The following is a 16,740-nucleotide window of genomic DNA, read 5'->3' as shown; positions in this document are numbered from 1 at the left end:
GATAAATTGATTGCTGACTTTCCTGTCTCTTCTAGGAGGATTGAAGAGGACAGTGAAATTAGGCTGGGTAATTAGGAAAAGCATGGTGTATACCCAAAGGGACAGCGCAGTGAGCTCAGCGTGCGTTGCTCTTCCTCCTGTTCCTCCGTCTCTATCTCTTTAAGAGCTGAGGGAAGGAGTGTGCGTGTGGGGGAGGGGTATTGGCTGGGGTGGAACAGTCCTGTAATGAGCAGATTTTAGTCAGAGAGAGAGAGGAAGGCAGAGCGAAAGAGCACAATATGACTTATGGGAAATGGGATAAAATAACCATCCAGAATCATGTGAGCGCTAAAATGGAAAGGACAAAAGGACACAGAAGAGCATAATTGTGCATTTTTTTCCTGCATCCCCATCTCATGGAGACTAGCTCATCACTAGATCACAGCAGGAGCACAGCGAGAGGAAGAAAAAAAAAACTGAACAAGGAATAAGAGGAGCAAAGGGGATATACACAGCCTGTCAGGTCGTCTGAGGTGTGTGTGATTATGGACGTGTGTGTGTTTGCAGGGAACCTGCACTGCTTTTTCCAGGGCATGTTATAGAAATAGCCTCATCGTTTCTCCTACTCTCTTTTTTTTGTGCTGGTGCGGTACCATCCCTCTCCTGTATCTCTCTCCATTTCTGTGTGCCGGTGCGGCACGGCTGAAGGGGTGGTGTAATGTCTGATTGAGCCCAGCACGGTCGCTGCTGCCGCTGTGTGGGCCTCTGGGAGTACTTGAAAAGCCTGGGCCTAGTCTGTCTGGAGCGCCCCACAAAGCGGCAAAGCAGGTGGGTTGCTGAGCTCCCCAGCTGGCGAGGCTGTGTGGAGTAGGAGGGTGGAGAAGGAGGGGGAGGTGGAGAAGGAGGAGCGCTCGCTGCCTGCATGCCCATGGGAAGTAGCATGCCCGACAGTAGCATCCAGCACGGAAAAGCAAGCCACTTCCATCGTGAGGATCCACTTTATCCTGAAGTTATGCTGTTGGGATTAAACCTTTCTCTATTTGAGGCGAGCAACCTGTATTCTCATTGTATTGTTGAAAAAAACTAAGAGGAATAAGAACTAGAGTGCTGTACTTCCATGTTACCACATCTATCCGGCCTCTAGCTGATGATCCTTTAGCTGTCTGCCGGGCCTTTCTTCTTGACGTTCTGAGGATTTGCCTAAACCTGTTTCATGCATGTCCACTGGAGGCAGGTTTGACTTTGATGACGGGGGGTCGTACTGCGGGGGGTGGGAGCAGGGCAAGGCCCATGGGCGAGGGGTCTGCACGGGGCCACAGGGCCAGGGTGAGTATGCAGGGGCCTGGAGCCACGGTTTTGAGGTCCTGGGCGTGTACACCTGGCCAAGCGGGAATAGTTACCAGGGCACCTGGGCACAGGGCAAGCGCCACGGTGTGGGCGTGGAGAGCAAGGGCCGCTGGGATTACAGGGGCGAGTGGACACAGGGCTTCAAGGGTCGCTATGGGCAGCTGGAGAGCACAGCCAGTGGGGCCCGCTATGAGGGAACCTGGAGCAACGGCCTACAGGATGGATACGGCACTGAGACATACTCTGACGGAGGTAAGAACTAAGCCAACCCTCACTTTAAACACCTACAACATGTTACTCAACAACAAGCAGAGTCACTACTTTTCAAACCAAGACTCATTGTCAACAATTTCCTTCACTTCTATTCCTTTCATTTCAAACCCTCAACCTTCAATCCCATTTGCTGTGGTCAAGTTGCTGTAGCTCATAGACACTGTTACTGTATCTCTCACTAGCCTCCCTCCAGATGATACTGTGGGATAATACAACCCAAGCCTAAACATGGTAAATCTACAATCTATTGATATCATAGATACAGAAAACATCAAACCCAAAACATAATCGGAAACACCTGCACACCATAGTTTGGGTGTTAAAGAAATAATACTAAGTTATTTATACTTGTTTATAATTTTTCATTTGTAATTGAGCTTCACAGTCAAATCTACCACTAGACAATAATACAAGTCTACAATGGATTTCATAATAGTCAGGGAGTCAGGTGGCTGAGCGGTAAGGGCCGGGCTAGTAATCAGAAGGTCGCCGGTTTGATTCCTGACCGTGTCAAATGATGTTGTGTTCTTGGGCAAGGCACTTCACCCTACTTGCCTCGGGGGGAATGTCCCTGTACTTAATGTAAGTCGCTCTGGATAAGAGCGTCCGCTAAATGACTAAATGTAAATAATAGAAACTTTGTTGAAAAGGTAAAAACTTGAAGCCACAATCTGCATAAATCATGAATCCATCTTCATTTAGTATCTGCTTTCTAATTTGAGTCCTGTTGCATCTTCACATTTACAGCATTTCATATACTCCTCCCCTGTACATAGTCTATTCATTTTTCTGCCAGCATTATACCACAGACGCCTCTGTACTGTAAATCGCCATGGTAACGCAGAGACAGCAGGTCAGCGTGTCACTGGAGACCATCTCTGTTCTGCGCCCTGATTGGCGCTTTGGCATCGTCAGTGGCGTTTTCTGACTTTGGCGCTTATCTAGGCCGTTTGATAACCAATGCAGCTCCACTGCTTCCATTGCCCAGAACCCGGATGAGCTAAGAGAGGAGGCGGGGGTGCGGTGAAGGGAAAGAGCGAGGTCAATAAGTGATGCAGGGGACCGTGGAAAAACGGTCTGTCAGTGCTGCATTGGTGTAAATGTTGTTTATCAGCAGTTGTAGCCTAAAACGAATCCACTGCAATCGTTGGCGAACTACTCCGCGGCATGATTTGGTTTATGAATTAGCGGGAACATCACTCTAACATGACTGCAAAAAAGACTGCGTCACGAGATATCTCTCCAGTCGCTCACGTGGAGAACCGCCGACAGATGAATATAGCACGCACGAGCTGACACATTTTCCACAACCCAATAAACGTGCTTCCAACACACACGGGACATATTGTAAAGCAAAGCACTCAACCATTGAGTCGGGATGTGTCGGATATTGTGTCAGATATGTTGTCAAAGACATCACACAATTTTTGCCTGGCTAGATGGGCTATGATTTCAGCACCACGGAGAGCTCCTACGAAGAGCCAGACGAAAATCGTGCGAGAGTGTTGTTTAAAGGCTACTAAACAATTCATGTAGGTTACGGCAGAGTGGACAAAACACAAATAATTACCAAAACCTACTAAAAGTGTGGAAGTGTTGATGAAAATGCATTGTGGGGCTGATTATTGTTGAATTTAAAAAAATGTTGGTTATATTTATGCCTGATTATTACGAAAATCTGTAATTTGTTACGTTGTATTTCAGAATTAAGTCAATATTATTTCATAGTGACTAGCCAGCCTCACAGCAAATATAAACATGCATATTTGGCCTGGGGTTGATCCCATTCCAATGTTTGTATAGTGTAACATGCGCTCAATTTGCCTTCAATACATTTCCACTCGACCACCAACATATTGCTTTCACCAGAACGGCTCCTTTACTCTGGCAGGCATAGCAAATAAGTAGAACATCTCTAAGAAGTCTTTATAATGTATTTATCAAGAGGGGACAGTAATGTGGCTTATTGGCTAATAAGTAGTAGGCCTACTTCGTTGTGTAAATCTTGTTAAAGTCACCCATGGAGTTTAGGGATTTAAGCAGCAAGTGTCAACTGACACTCATAAGTCTAAGTAGATAATCTCTGTTCATCTACTGTATTAAGTGCACATTCATTGCCAATTATATTTTCAGCAGGCTATTTAGAATCTTGAAAATATTTATCTTCCATCATGTCAGATAACACCCATACTCAATGTATTTTCCCCAATTCATGCTCAAGTTTAAGTTAGTTTATTGTCATATGAACTGCCAGTTCAGGCATACACGGAACAGTGAAATTCTTCCTGAATTGTCATGTGACATGTTTTGCCGCAATTTACTTACCTACCTACAATTTACTTACTACCTACTTCTACTACTACTAAGCTCATTCGGTGTTCATTCATACTGTCTATGGTTAATTACTTATCATTGTCTTTAACCAACTAATCACTTACTTTGGTCATTTTAGTCTACTTTAAACATAAATTACATATCTTACTTAAATTCTCTGTCTCTCTCTTTATCTCTCTCTCTTTCTCTGTCTCTCAGGAACGTACCAGGGCCAGTGGCTGGGTGGGATGCGTCATGGCTACGGTGTGCGGCAGAGCGTGCCGTACGGCATGGCAGCCGTCATCCTCTTCCCTTTGCGCACGTCCATAAACTCGCTCCGCTCCGAGCACAGCCATGGCCCGCCCACCCTATTAGAGGATGGCACCACCATCACGCCTCCAGACGGTGTTGTGGCGGGCCTGGCCGGGAGCCCTGTGGGGAGAGGCGGTTTTGCTCTCACCGCTCCAAGTGAAGCTGACCGGCAGAGGAAGAGGAAAGGCCGCTTCCGCCAATCCATCCTGAGCGGGCTGAAACTGCGACGCTCCGAGTCCAAGAGCTCCCTGGCCAGCCAGCTCAGCAAGCAGAGCTCCTTCTGCAGCGAGGCCGGCATGAGCACTGTCAGTTCAGCAGCCTCTGATATCCACTCCAACGCCAGCCTGGGCGAGGGTGAGCAGGGTGCCCCTGTGGATGCCACTGTGACCGAGACCTATGCCGGAGAGTGGAGGAGCGATCAACGAGCAGGCTGGGGCGTGAGCCGGCGCTCCGACGGCATGCGCTACGAGGGGGAGTGGGCCGCCAACAAGCGGCATGGCTACGGGTGCACCACGTTCCCCGATGGCACCAAAGAAGAAGGCAAGTACAAGCAGAATGCACTGGTGAGCGGCAAACGCAAGAATCTCATCCCACTGAGGGCCAGTAAGATCAGAGAGAAGGTGGACCGGGCCGTGGAAGCAGCTGAGAAAGCTGCGGACATTGCCAAACAGAAGGCGGAGATTGCCCTGTCCAGGTAAGATACCTCTGCCTGGACACCACTTGAAATCAGTTATTGGAATCAGTCCCAGTACTCACTGTGACTAACTTAACACACTGTTATTATCAGTGTGGCATTGGTTTCAGGGTGTTTTGCGGTAGCCATAAAAGCAAGTCTAAAATCAACCGTAATCAGGAATAGGCCAAACTAGATAGAAACATACTAAAGAGCCTCATGATCTGTATCCAAATAAACTGTATTGAGATGCCCTGTACTGCCAAGAAATATATTTTTGAGAATGATCTTTTCCCTGTATCAAAGAGTTTATCAGAATGTCCGAGGTGACAAAACACATTATGAGAATGTCAGACTGAAAACAATAAAAACCAGGCCATATACTGTACAATAATATCCCGGAAAGTAATACACTCACTGGAACATTCTCCTTAAAAAGGGAACAATGTAATTAAAACCAGGGCAGAAGGGATCTGTGTACTCCTCAGAGCACCTCAAATACAAAGAAAAACCTCAGTATCGTAGAGACCTGAATTTGTTGCATGCAAGTGGTATTTTAAGTTGTGACCTGTGGTGACTGATTAAGTCCTATATTTCTCTTTCAGAATGAGCCACGCCCGTGGAAAGGCAGAGGCAGCAGAGGGTGTGGCCCAGAAGGCAATAGAGGAGTGTCGAATGGCTCGTGTTGCTGCCAAAGAGCTCTCGCCTTCCTTCCACATCTACGGAAATGGTGAGTCTAAAACTTAGAGGTGACCAAATAAAATTATCTTGACGTTGTCATACTCATAATTCTGGTCAGAAAATGAGTCTAAAACCGGGCTTTGAGTATGGGGCGTGTTTCAACTGAACCAGGAAAAAAATGCCTCTTCGCTAAATTGGATAGACCTACAACCAATCAGAGCAACGTAATATGTTGTTTGTTGAAAACGAATTCAACCCAAGCGCTCTTTGGTGATGTGGTTGATTACGTTACTGTTGATCATCTGTCCATCATCGTATAAAGCCCGCCCTGACAATTTCATTAGTCCGAACAGCTTCCGTTCAACCAAATTCTTTTGTGGGCGGGGCTAAGTTGGGCTGGCAGCCAGGCTAAAATAAAATGGTTCCAGTATGAGTGTGAGAGTGAGTGTGTGGGAGTGTATGTGTATTCATGTAAGAGAGTGTGAAGACAGGGAACAAGGGATGGGAAGTTTTCATTTTTCACGTCAAAGGGTGTGCAATGAGGAGAGCTAAGCTGAACTGACAGACCATAGTTAAACCTATTCATTGGTGGTTGATTAATATTGTCACCAAGCAATTAAGTTGCTAAATATGGTAACAAATCCAAGTTAAAGGGTAGTTACTTGCTACACTCCATGTGTCTCTTGATTGCATGTGAAATGGCACCAAACTTGTTACATGATTACAAAGGGGGGATCTGGAACACTTAGAATATTTGCTGTTAAGTAAATCAACAGTTAACTACTTTACACACAGTTGTAGTCACCCTGCCATGCTAAAATCTGGAGTTTCTGGAAGGAGCCTTTACTTCATTGTATAACTTACTGTTGCATTGCTAGTCATATGTTGATAAGTAAGGGTAATAACTGTAATTCCATTGGTATAGGCATACTTTGGTTAATGTTAATACACTGTTCAGTTTACCCCTATCCCTTTAAACATAGGGGAATAGTTTTGGTATATTAAACCCCCTACAATTACATGTTATGCAGGCAACATGTAACATTTTTATAATTCAGTCTACTTAAATAAAGAGAAATACAAAAGTACTTGCTCTCATTATACAATTGATCTGTGATTTTAAAGCATAAATCCGACCTTTGTACCTTGAGTATAAGCAAAGAATAAGCATGCTTATCTTTAATAGTAACGAACAACCATGTACGTTAGTTTTGCCTGTCAGTAATACTCACCATATTAGCCATGTAGGATTTGAAGAGGATAATCCTATAAACATTGTAGAATTCAAGTGAACTATATCTTTAAATCCTCGCCGACACAGCTAACTGTGACTGTCTCGGTTTGACTCAGCCTGTCAAGAATGCATTCTTATTCTCCTTCTGTTGTACATGTTTCTGCTAACACTGAAATCACTGTGTACTTCTCATGTACTTGTGGTGGATGCCAAAACACCTCATTGAGTTCTGTTCTCCAACTGTTTGTTAGGACTCGAGTGTCAGAGGCCCAAGCGCCAGGACATCAAGGACAAAGACCACGAGGTCATCTCCACAGGAACAGACAGTCCCGAGCTGTGCACGCCCGACACCACGCCACCTGTAATAACACCTGATCTCAGCCCCGTGTTGAGCATCCCGCCCTCACCTCCCCACAGTCCATCCAAGCACTCCCACCGCCCCAGAAACGCCTGCTTCATGCGCCAGAGTGCCGTGGACGACCAGGGCGGAGCTGAGATCCAAGTACTGGTGGAGGGCCGGGGCATGGACCTCCCCAGGGCCGGGGCTAACAACTGGACAGAGGATATGTACCCGGATCGAGGGGGTAGTAGTCGCTCCACCACACCTTCCCTCTTGGAAGAACAAGAAGGCCAGGTTAATGGCCATGAACAAGCCCCCTCCAATCACAAGCCAAGGGAGAAAACTTCAGCCAATCACAAGTCCCGGGAGCACACTTCCTCCTACAGGTCCTGGGAGCATTCCTCATCCAACCAAAAGTCCTCTAAGCATGTGTCATCCAATCACAAGTCGAGAGAGTACACGTCCTCCAATCACAAAACATGGGATCATACTTCCACAAATCACAAGGCCTGCGAGCATGCCTCTTCCAATTACAAGCCGCAGGTGCACATTTTATCCAATCACAAGGCCTTGGAGCATAACATGTCCAATCACAAGACTTCTGAGCATGCTTCTTCCAATCACAAGACCCATGATTATACCTGCTCCAATCACAACCCAAAGGACCATGTCTCCTCCAATTACAACCCTCGAGAGCATGTGTATTCCAACCACCACCCACCAGAGCATGTATACTCCAACCACCACACAAAGCACCACATCTCCTCCAACCACAAGCTTAGCGAGCATGCCTTGGCTGACCAAGGGCTTGACGGCCACCCAGGAGTCTGGACTGCTGAAAGCACCCTTAGGTGGAGCCCCGCCCACTCACGCCTCACAGAGCAGGAGGACGAGAAGTTAGGTGACTACACAGTAGATATGAGACTTCAGCCCCCGGACTCCATTTCCCAGATGCCCCAGGGGCTGGGCCAGGAATCTCCAGGCCCTAAAGGCAACAGGGTGCGGCCCCGTGGCCTGCGGCCAGTGAAGGAGGGATCCATGGACTCTGTACAGATGCTGGACAGTCTGAATGTGGGAGCAGAGTTGGAGGAGTGGCCACTGCACAGGGACCTCACCCTCTCCCCACCCCTAAAGTCCCAGCCTATTACACTGGAGCAGGACGGGGAGCATCTCACCCTTAAATCAAACTCAGTGAGTGAACTGCATGCTCTGCTCATGATGGTTATGGTAAATAATGATTGAATGATACTAACGTTAACCAGTTAACCAATGTTGTGGATTCCATTCAAATTCTCAAGTGGAAGTAAACTGATGTGCGGTTGCTTTTACTTTATTAGACAGCATTATCTATAACAAATTAGATAACGTAAACTAACTTTTCTCTTCTCTTTTCTCTTCCATAGGGCTCCAGCTCTATTCTGGTGGTCATGGTCATTTTACTTAATATTGGAGTAGCTATTTTGTTCATTCACTTCTTTATTTAAGCTTCTACAGGATCTACTAAGGCATATTCTTACCAACATTATATTACTTATCGATACAGACATTCTGCCCATCCAACTGGAGCCCACAGCCCAAGCACAGGCACAGGTCTGGTATTGGTCTGTTGTTATCTTCTCTGATATTATTATCTGAAACATGAGTTTTTACTTCACAACTTTTCCTTTTGAATTGCCTCTTTATTGCTTGCGACTATAACAGGACATCACAGATATTGTAAGAAAGCTAAGAGTGCAGTTTTAAGATGGTGTGGTTATAGTAGGTTACACACATGCATGGGTTTTTGACACCAACTTTAAAACGGACAGGAGATGGTAGACCCTTTGCGCACTTTGCTCATCCAAGACAAGCATACTGCAACTCCTATGTCCCACCTTGTGTGTCTCTACCAACCATTAAACATGCTATATCCTAGAGCATGGCAGACACATTTCATCCACCCTATACCTTAAACCCTATAGCCTAAACCCCTGTACCCCTTGGCCCCATCCACCAACCCCTGATCTATCAGCCCTATGCTACGAAACTATGCTGCAACAGTAGATCCATTTTAAAGGGCTCCGTCATGATTCTTTTTTTCACCATTATACCAACACACACACACAGCCATTGCATGAGGGTGTGTGGAGTTTAAAGTGCATCTTTCTATCCCTTCTTACATCAATGTTCTGTCTTCATTTGTACACAATCCACCCAGATATTATTCATTCTTATCACTGCTAATATAAGCTGACAGTTGAGATCAACGCCATTGAACATCCGGTCAAATCAGGGAATTGGAATTTTAAGAAGGTTGAATTTGATTAATGAATTGTATATATCGCAAAATTCTCTGCGAACATAGATTCATGAATCAAACTTAAATTCGTTTCCTGAATCACTTGTAAATTAGATGGAATTTATCTTAACCCTACCACTTACACAACAGATCACATCCAGTCTCAACACTCACATTGCACACACACACTCTCGCACGCATCAACACGAGGCAAACACTAAAATACTGACTATGAGGAACATGGTTTAGAGGATTCAGGCTTGCCCCTTTGTACAGCTTTGAGACTGTTAAGTTATAACCACTGATTCTAAATATATATGTATGTATATCATTATTACTCAAGTTTGTTACTTTTTTGCAGTTTGCAAGACAGAGAGAATGCTGAGTGCCTCGTATTTATTAATTTTTTGTCTCAAATTTGTTTATTTCCTTGATAAAACACCCATTATGTGGGCAAGCTAGGGGGAGGTGAGGACTCTTTGACATTAAGGAAGGGGACCCTCCCTGAAATGGCATGCACTGTTTTGTCTGTCTCTCTTGCTCCTACTTTCGGACCTGAGTCCAAAAGGGGAAAGATTGGGTTATTCAGTGTCACTTCATGGCACTTTGGGCCAGATGGGATATTTTTCAGCATGTTTGTTTAGCCTGCTCAATCTGGTGTCAGTTTGTGAGTCTCTCAGCCTCTCGTCGCTTTATCCAGCAACACAGGCGACATGAGACATTGAGAGCAGTGTAAAATAAACGCTAGCTTTTAACTCTAGTGGAAACTGAAATGTCCTGAGTTTATGAATGATATAAAAAGAAACTCTCTGCTACTGTATGTTTTATACTTCGCACCCGGTGACATCATCATGTTGTGACATCATTGCATGCCCAAGCATGCTCTTTCTTACTCTTTGGTTTATGAGGTTGTTTCGAAGTTCTGTGGAGAAAATAATAAATTGTTTGAAATTAGGTGCCTGGTGTGGTTATTGCAACTGTCTTTTTACCAAATATTTCTAATTTATAAAAATTTAACATGAAGCCTAACTGTGTGTATTTAAAGAAACAATTATGTTTGTCAAATAAATAATACACTACAATGTGAAGACTTTCTTTCCATCACCCACATTGTAAGGGTTTACAACGCCAACTGGGGATTTATTTTATGAAAACCACTAGCAAAATACAACAAAGTGTACTTGTTGTGTATATTGTTTCAAAACAATAAGCTTGTCAGAGAAAACCATTGGTATTTAGAATTAAATCATTTCATGTAGTTGACAAATCTTAGCAGTACACTATACAAAAAAGGACAACAAGGTTAAGAGAAAGGGTGTAAAGCACACAAACCATCGGTAAACTTAAAATCCTTAAGGAATTTCAGCTAGGGCACAGATCATAAACGTAGTAGAGGTTAATTTTTAAAAATCATAAATAAATAACACACAAAACAACAAAATAAACACAAGTACAAACAACCAGAATTAATTTCTAACAAACAATTCACATGCCATAATTGGTCGATCCAATTATGTTGTGTCCGTTAACCTTGTGTGTGCAGTAGGCTACAGCAGAGACAGGGAGCGCAATATGTAGTTGAGTCTGAGAAAATGAAAGAATTTACAAAAATTGTCCAGTGAGGGCTTGGAATAAAATGGCTCACCACTTAAATATGTAAATACGTTATGGATTCGTTTTAACAAGGCTACTGCCAACAGACAGCACAAGTCTACTTATCGCCCAGTTACACAAAACTTGACTATGAACTCCGTTTCAGTATCATGATATAGCTAGTTGTGAAAACCATCACACAAAAAAGTATCACACATCCCTGACTACCTCCAAAGACACAGGTAGCCATGAAGTAAATATTTGTGTACATTTGTATTGTATTGCACCTTTTGACTATGAAAAAATAAAAACACGGTTTAAGTGAATTTCCACACAATGGACTGCAAAGACAGCCAAATGTGTACAGTAGGCTACTATGCAGCAGACTCTGGATGTTTCCGGTGCGCGCTTGAAGGGGATGGCGTTTGGTTTCAGTCGCATCTCGCCCAGTCTTCAATCCAGCAGAATATTTTTTTCGAAGGTCGTCGACTGCTGGTCAAAAATACGACAAGGGAAACACGCCTCACAGTTATACATTGAAATTGTAAGTTGTCACTGACATAACGTCTGGAAAAATGTTGAAGCTAGTGGCTGTATATTTTGTAACCAAGCGGCTCGTATGCTGGCTGCAGCCAGGGTGGCCCAGGTCGAGGGCTACTGAGAGTCCATGGTCTCGTTGAATCACAGACCATCAGGGGGCCTTACTGCGAAGCTAATAATTACGGGAAATATCTGGATAATAACAAGCCGGGAACGATGGTCTGCTACAGCTTGACCTTATTTTGTATGTATTACTTGCTCACTTGTAGACCTGGACTGTGACCCACTGCAAATATTTGGTCCATTTGGTAATAACAAATTGCAAATGGAAATCCATTTTGATGCCTGCGCGAGCCACATATAGCAAGCTACTGTAGCTAACTAACACAAGCAACAAGGCACGCCAGCTATCTAAATATGCAGTAACAGAACGATTACGTGCATTGTCATCCTTCTGCAATTTTACGATTAGAGTTATCTCAATATCTTTCATTTGCACCACGTATTTTGTGCCTGCTAAACCGTTGCTCGCACACATAACGTTAGCTAGCTAGCGTTAGCATCATCAATCGCACATCGCAAAGCCATGATCAAAAGATATAATGACAATACAGCAGTTTGCTTTTACTGTTGAGATTGTTGAAATCAGCCGTGGCTTAAAATACCTGCAGATGAATGTCTAACGACTGTCATTATCTCTTCCAGATAAACCCAATTTAATCTACTAAAATCTTAATTTATTCCTAATGTTGCATGTCATAAACGAAGTGCGATGGTTTTTTTTATTTATTTTCATTTTTAACAATTGTACACAGTGTACATTGGAAAAACAACTGAAATATATTTGATTGATTACTTGGATTTTAAAATAAATTGTGTTGTGTGCTATTGGATTGTTACTTGGAAAGTATTTGTAGCTGAAATTTCAATGATGCACGTTAAACACCGGCGAGTAGTAGCCTAGTAAGTAACAGTATTGAGGGAGATAACTAGCTTCTTTTACAACTGATTACTTGATGACTCCATTTATGTTCGACTCTTTTTTCCCCTTTTGCAGGGTTTCATCTGGTAAAGTGAAAACGGATGATAAGATCATCATTTTGGACCATATGACAATTAAAGTCTCTTATGGACAATCACATTCCAGTTGTTAATAGTACACTGTTGGTGACTTATCTGAAGCAAAATCGTTATCTCTTTAAACGGGCTCCTTTTGAAACTCCTTGGCCTCCTCACACATTGAAAGCTGAATCCATACATGCGAAGTGGCAGGATGACGGAGGCGTGGCAGCAGCAGCATGCTGTGGTCCCACCGCCAGTGGTGCACACCCTTCCCCCGGCCTCCGACAACCCTCTTGGCTGTGCAGTTTATGGGGTTGTCCTGCAACCTGACTCAGCCCTCCAGCAACCACAACACAGCCAGCATGGCCAACAGCTCTCTGTGCCCTCCCAACAGCCCTCCTTACAGGTAGGTGGTGAGGGAGGACATAAGTGTGGAGCCTGTGGCCATGATATCTCTCACCTGGCCAATCCACATGAGCATCAATGCATGGTAAACCAGGACCGTTCCTTTCAGTGCACGCAGTGCATGAAGATCTTTAGCCAGGCTACTGACCTGCTGGAACACCAGTGTGTACAAGTGGAGCAAAAGCCCTTTGTGTGTGGCGTGTGTAAGATGGGGTTCTCTCTTCTCACCTCGCTAGCACAGCATCACAATGCACACAACAATGGAAACAATCCCATGAAATGTTCCATCTGTGAGAAAACATACAGACCTGGCTCTGGAAATGCCACCCCAACTTCTTCCGCTGCTAACCCTCTGCAGGCATCTACTGGCGAAGCTTCCAGCGGTGGAGCTTCGATGGGTGCCTCAGCCCCAACAGCGTTTGAAGCCTCCGCTCCGGATAGGCCCTATAAGTGCTCAGTGTGCCATAAGGGCTTCCGCCATTTGTCAGAGCTGTCACGTCATGAACGAGTGCACACAGGTGAGAAGCCCTACAAGTGTGACACGTGTGACAAGAGCTTCAGCCAGTCATCTCACCTGGCCCACCACCAGCGCACCCATAGCTCGGAGCGCCCATACAAGTGTGCTGTCTGTGAGAAGTGTTTCAAGCACCGGTCGCACCTTGTGCGCCACATGTACGCTCATTCAGGTGAGCATCTGTTCAAGTGTAATTTGTGCGAAATGCACTTCAAGGAATCGTCTGAGCTCCTGCACCACCAGTGCCAGCCAATAGGGGAACGGCCATTTCGTTGTGGCTCTTGTGGAAAAGGCTTCAAGCGTCCGTCAGACTTACGGCAGCACGAACGCACCCACTCTGAGGAGCGTCCCTTCCAGTGTGAGGAATGCCAGATGAGCTTCAAGCAGCAGTACGCACTGGTGCGCCACCGCCGCACTCACAAGAATCCTGCAGACCGCCCATTCAAGTGTAACCTGTGTGACAAGGGATTCCTGCAACCATCTCACTTGCTGTACCACCAGCAAGTCCACGGCATGGAGAGCCTGTTTAAGTGTGCTTCCTGCCAGAAGGGTTTCAGCCAATCGGGAGAACTGCTTAGGCACAAATGTGGCGGATCAGGGTCTAGCTCTGCACCAGTGGAGAAGCCATACAAATGTGATGTGTGTGGTAAAGGATACAAGAAAAATTCAACACTCCAACGACACCAGAACTCTCACTGCACGGAGAAACCTCTTAAATGCTCCCTGTGTGACCGACGTTTCGTATCATCTTCTGAGTTTGTCCAGCACCGTTGTGACCCAACTCGAGAGAAACCGCTAAAGTGTCCGGACTGTGAAAAGCGCTTCAAGTACTCCTCTGAGCTACAACGCCATCGACGTGTTCACACTGGAGAGAAACCATACAAATGTGCCAGTTGCGATAAGAGTTTCAAGCAACGTGAACACCTGGCCAAGCATCAGAGTGTACACTCCCGGGAAACCCAGTTCAAGTGTGTGTGGTGTGGTGAGCGTTTTGTTGACCTGACAGCCTTGCAGGAGCACACAGTCCAACATACTGCAGAAGGAAGTGGCTATCCTGCGGCCCCCTGCATTCCATGATTTAGCCAACCAGAGGCCCTGTGCACAGTGAGAGTAAGGCCCTCTGGGCATGGAGTATCACCGTATACCACCCAACTTATGTATAGACACAATCATTCTTTGCATTTATAGACACAACCTGTACCTCACCTTCCATGTTGCATAAAAACATTTGTCTCCTTTTGTTGACGGAGAGATGCATCTTCATCTTCATGCATAAACTGATATCATTAGAAATTAGTTTGCTAATTTTTTATCCTCAACTTACAATTTGTCCTGATAAGTGACTTTGGGTCTTCCTAACTTCATGTGATGGCCCGCATCTACAGAAGGCATGTTCATTGGCCATTGAGGAATCACAAAATGCAACTTTAAAAAATAATCGATGTAACGGAGAAAGGTATTCTAAACAATTGAAGATCAAAGGTGGAGTGTGGGACCTCCTACCATTGCATGTGTTTTGTCTAAAGTAAAAAAAATAAAAAATAAAATAAAAAGAAGGTAGGAAATTCCATGTGCCTTTATGTTGGTCTTAGTGTTGTCTTTAAATTGTTTTCCTTTACATTGATTTATTTAGTTTCTGCACTGCTAGAACCCCTTCTTAGAACTCTGAATACTCTTGCAGGCTAATCCCAAAACCGCTGAAGTAGGCTAAATGAAAAGGTTTTTGCATGAGTATTTGTGAATTCATTATTGTACATTGGCGTTGAATTATAGTTGTTTGTTTCTTTCACAACTGTATAAAGATAAGTCGTTCAATTGTAATAGGTTATATCTTATACAATACCATGCCAAGTATTTACTTCCTATTATTAAACAATTCACTTTTTTTCAACCTTATAGATTAATTTCTAAATGACCTTTTCCTACCTGCCTACTTACACTAACCCAAATTGACAGTGTATACAAATAAATTCTCTAATTTATCGAAAATAAAACGTATAAAACATCTCTGAAAATGTAACTGGAGATGACACTGAGCTCAGAGTTCAGTTTTGATTCTGGTCTGCTACCAAAAACCCTTGACTTGCGGTCATTTAAAATATCCCCTTCTGTCTCAGTGTTCAAGAGCATAGTCTAGTGTACAATGCTGAAATTAGACTGGGTGGTTGAACTGAGTGATTTGTTTACAAGGGAGTGAATACTTTTGCAAATATATGTTTTGTAAATATGTTGTACATAATTCTTGTATAATAATTAAATGGCAACTGTTATTTGCCATTTCCAAATAAACTTAGCTCCGTATCCTGTATGATTTAAAACTGTAGAAACACACCAATGTGTACTGGCTCATACCTTCAATGTTCATCTACTAATTATTTGACATACTGTTTGTATACTTAGCATAGATATATATGCTCATATAGAGGATTCAAATGTACTGTGCTTCTGCTACCTGCTTTTCTACTCAGATCATACTAGAGATGTTAAGGACATGTTGACTGCACTTTTTTCACTCACCTCAACTTCAGATCAGCAGTTACTGTGTGAAAAAAAAAAACTAAAATCTATAGGTAATCATTATTTAGTCTGCCTTAGTTGGTGTGTGGGATGTTGCCATGAATCTAACCTTATTTGGATAAATTCATTATTGTTCTGAGTTGCCTCTGAGAAAGTTGTGTTATGACTGATGTTAGTGTAAATGTTGAGGGCAAATTATAACAATGTTAATGTGTGCTAGTTATACATTGTGCTATTTTATATATTAACAATAAACTATATTCCCAGTTTCTCTAACCAAACCTTGGAAGGATTTAAGATGGGATATTTAGTTTGACCAGTCAATCAGGAGTAAGAATTCAGTCACATGTAGTATAAGCACTTTGCCAACAATATGCCTCGTTGTTCTGCATGTCAGTGCTGGTCAGCTATGTTGTGGTGCATATGCCTCCCAACCTATTTCATGTGGAAATGCACTCTAGAGCATCATTCGTGTGGCAATGGAGATATGTGCATTGAATCTTTGAAAATGTACATCATGTTCATACTGTAAACAGACAGCGCAAAAAAATAAATAAATCTCACCAACAAATAAATCTATGATCACTTTAAAGTTTTTTGTGTCCAAGTAGCTTACAATAAATGTGTCACCAGTAGAGCTTCGTAATCATTGACTAGATCAACACAAATGTTACTGGAA

The 16,740-nt window shown here is 43.8% G+C and overlaps 2 protein-coding genes across 4 annotated transcripts; both read left to right on the top strand.

The window, feature by feature from the left end:
- Positions 1-1,048: 1,048 nt before the first annotated feature.
- On the top strand, positions 1,049-10,342 carry jph3a (junctophilin 3a). Of its 2 annotated transcripts, XM_047042220.1 has the most exons (6): positions 1,049-1,578; positions 4,132-4,918; positions 5,503-5,627; positions 7,064-7,525; positions 7,958-8,343; positions 8,556-10,342. In XM_047042220.1, the coding sequence occupies exons 1-6, from the start codon at positions 1,197-1,199 to the stop codon at positions 8,634-8,636; spliced, it is 2,223 nt and encodes a 740-aa protein (XP_046898176.1). In that variant the 5' UTR covers positions 1,049-1,196; the 3' UTR covers positions 8,637-10,342. The 2 variants fall into 2 exon arrangements, with proteins under 2 accessions (XP_046898176.1, XP_046898175.1); XM_047042219.1 differs by having other exon boundaries at positions 7,064-8,343.
- A 1,039-nt stretch (positions 10,343-11,381) lies between these two features.
- On the top strand, positions 11,382-16,619 carry LOC124482215 (zinc finger protein 319). 2 transcript variants are annotated; one of them, XM_047042669.1, is made up of 2 exons: positions 11,382-11,567; positions 12,621-16,619. In XM_047042669.1, the coding sequence occupies exon 2, from the start codon at positions 12,822-12,824 to the stop codon at positions 14,619-14,621; it is 1,800 nt and encodes a 599-aa protein (XP_046898625.1). In that variant the 5' UTR covers positions 11,382-11,567; positions 12,621-12,821; the 3' UTR covers positions 14,622-16,619. The 2 variants fall into 2 exon arrangements, with proteins under 2 accessions (XP_046898625.1, XP_046898626.1); XM_047042670.1 differs by lacking the exon at positions 11,382-11,567 and adding an exon at positions 11,607-11,807.
- Positions 16,620-16,740: the final 121 nt, after the last annotated feature.

This window comes from Hypomesus transpacificus, chromosome 19 (assembly GCF_021917145.1).
Source record: "Hypomesus transpacificus isolate Combined female chromosome 19, fHypTra1, whole genome shotgun sequence".
Taxonomy (NCBI): domain Eukaryota; kingdom Metazoa; phylum Chordata; class Actinopteri; order Osmeriformes; family Osmeridae; genus Hypomesus; species Hypomesus transpacificus.
Note: the sequence above shows the minus strand (reverse complement) of the source record. Positions and strands in the feature narration are given on the sequence as shown.

Bases quoted from the DNA above. Each gene is read 5' to 3' on its own strand.
- jph3a (XM_047042219.1), top strand. From the start codon at position 1,197: ATGTCCACTGGAGGCAGGTTTGACTTTGATGACGGGGGGTCGTACTGC. The intron at 4,919-5,502 runs GTAAGATACCTC...TTTCTCTTTCAG, and splicing joins GCGGAGATTGCCCTGTCCAG to AATGAGCCACGCCCGTGGAA. The intron at 8,344-8,555 runs GTGAGTGAACTG...TCTCTTCCATAG, and splicing joins TCACCCTTAAATCAAACTCA to GGCTCCAGCTCTATTCTGGT.
- LOC124482215 (XM_047042669.1), top strand. From the start codon at position 12,822: ATGCGAAGTGGCAGGATGACGGAGGCGTGGCAGCAGCAGCATGCTGTG.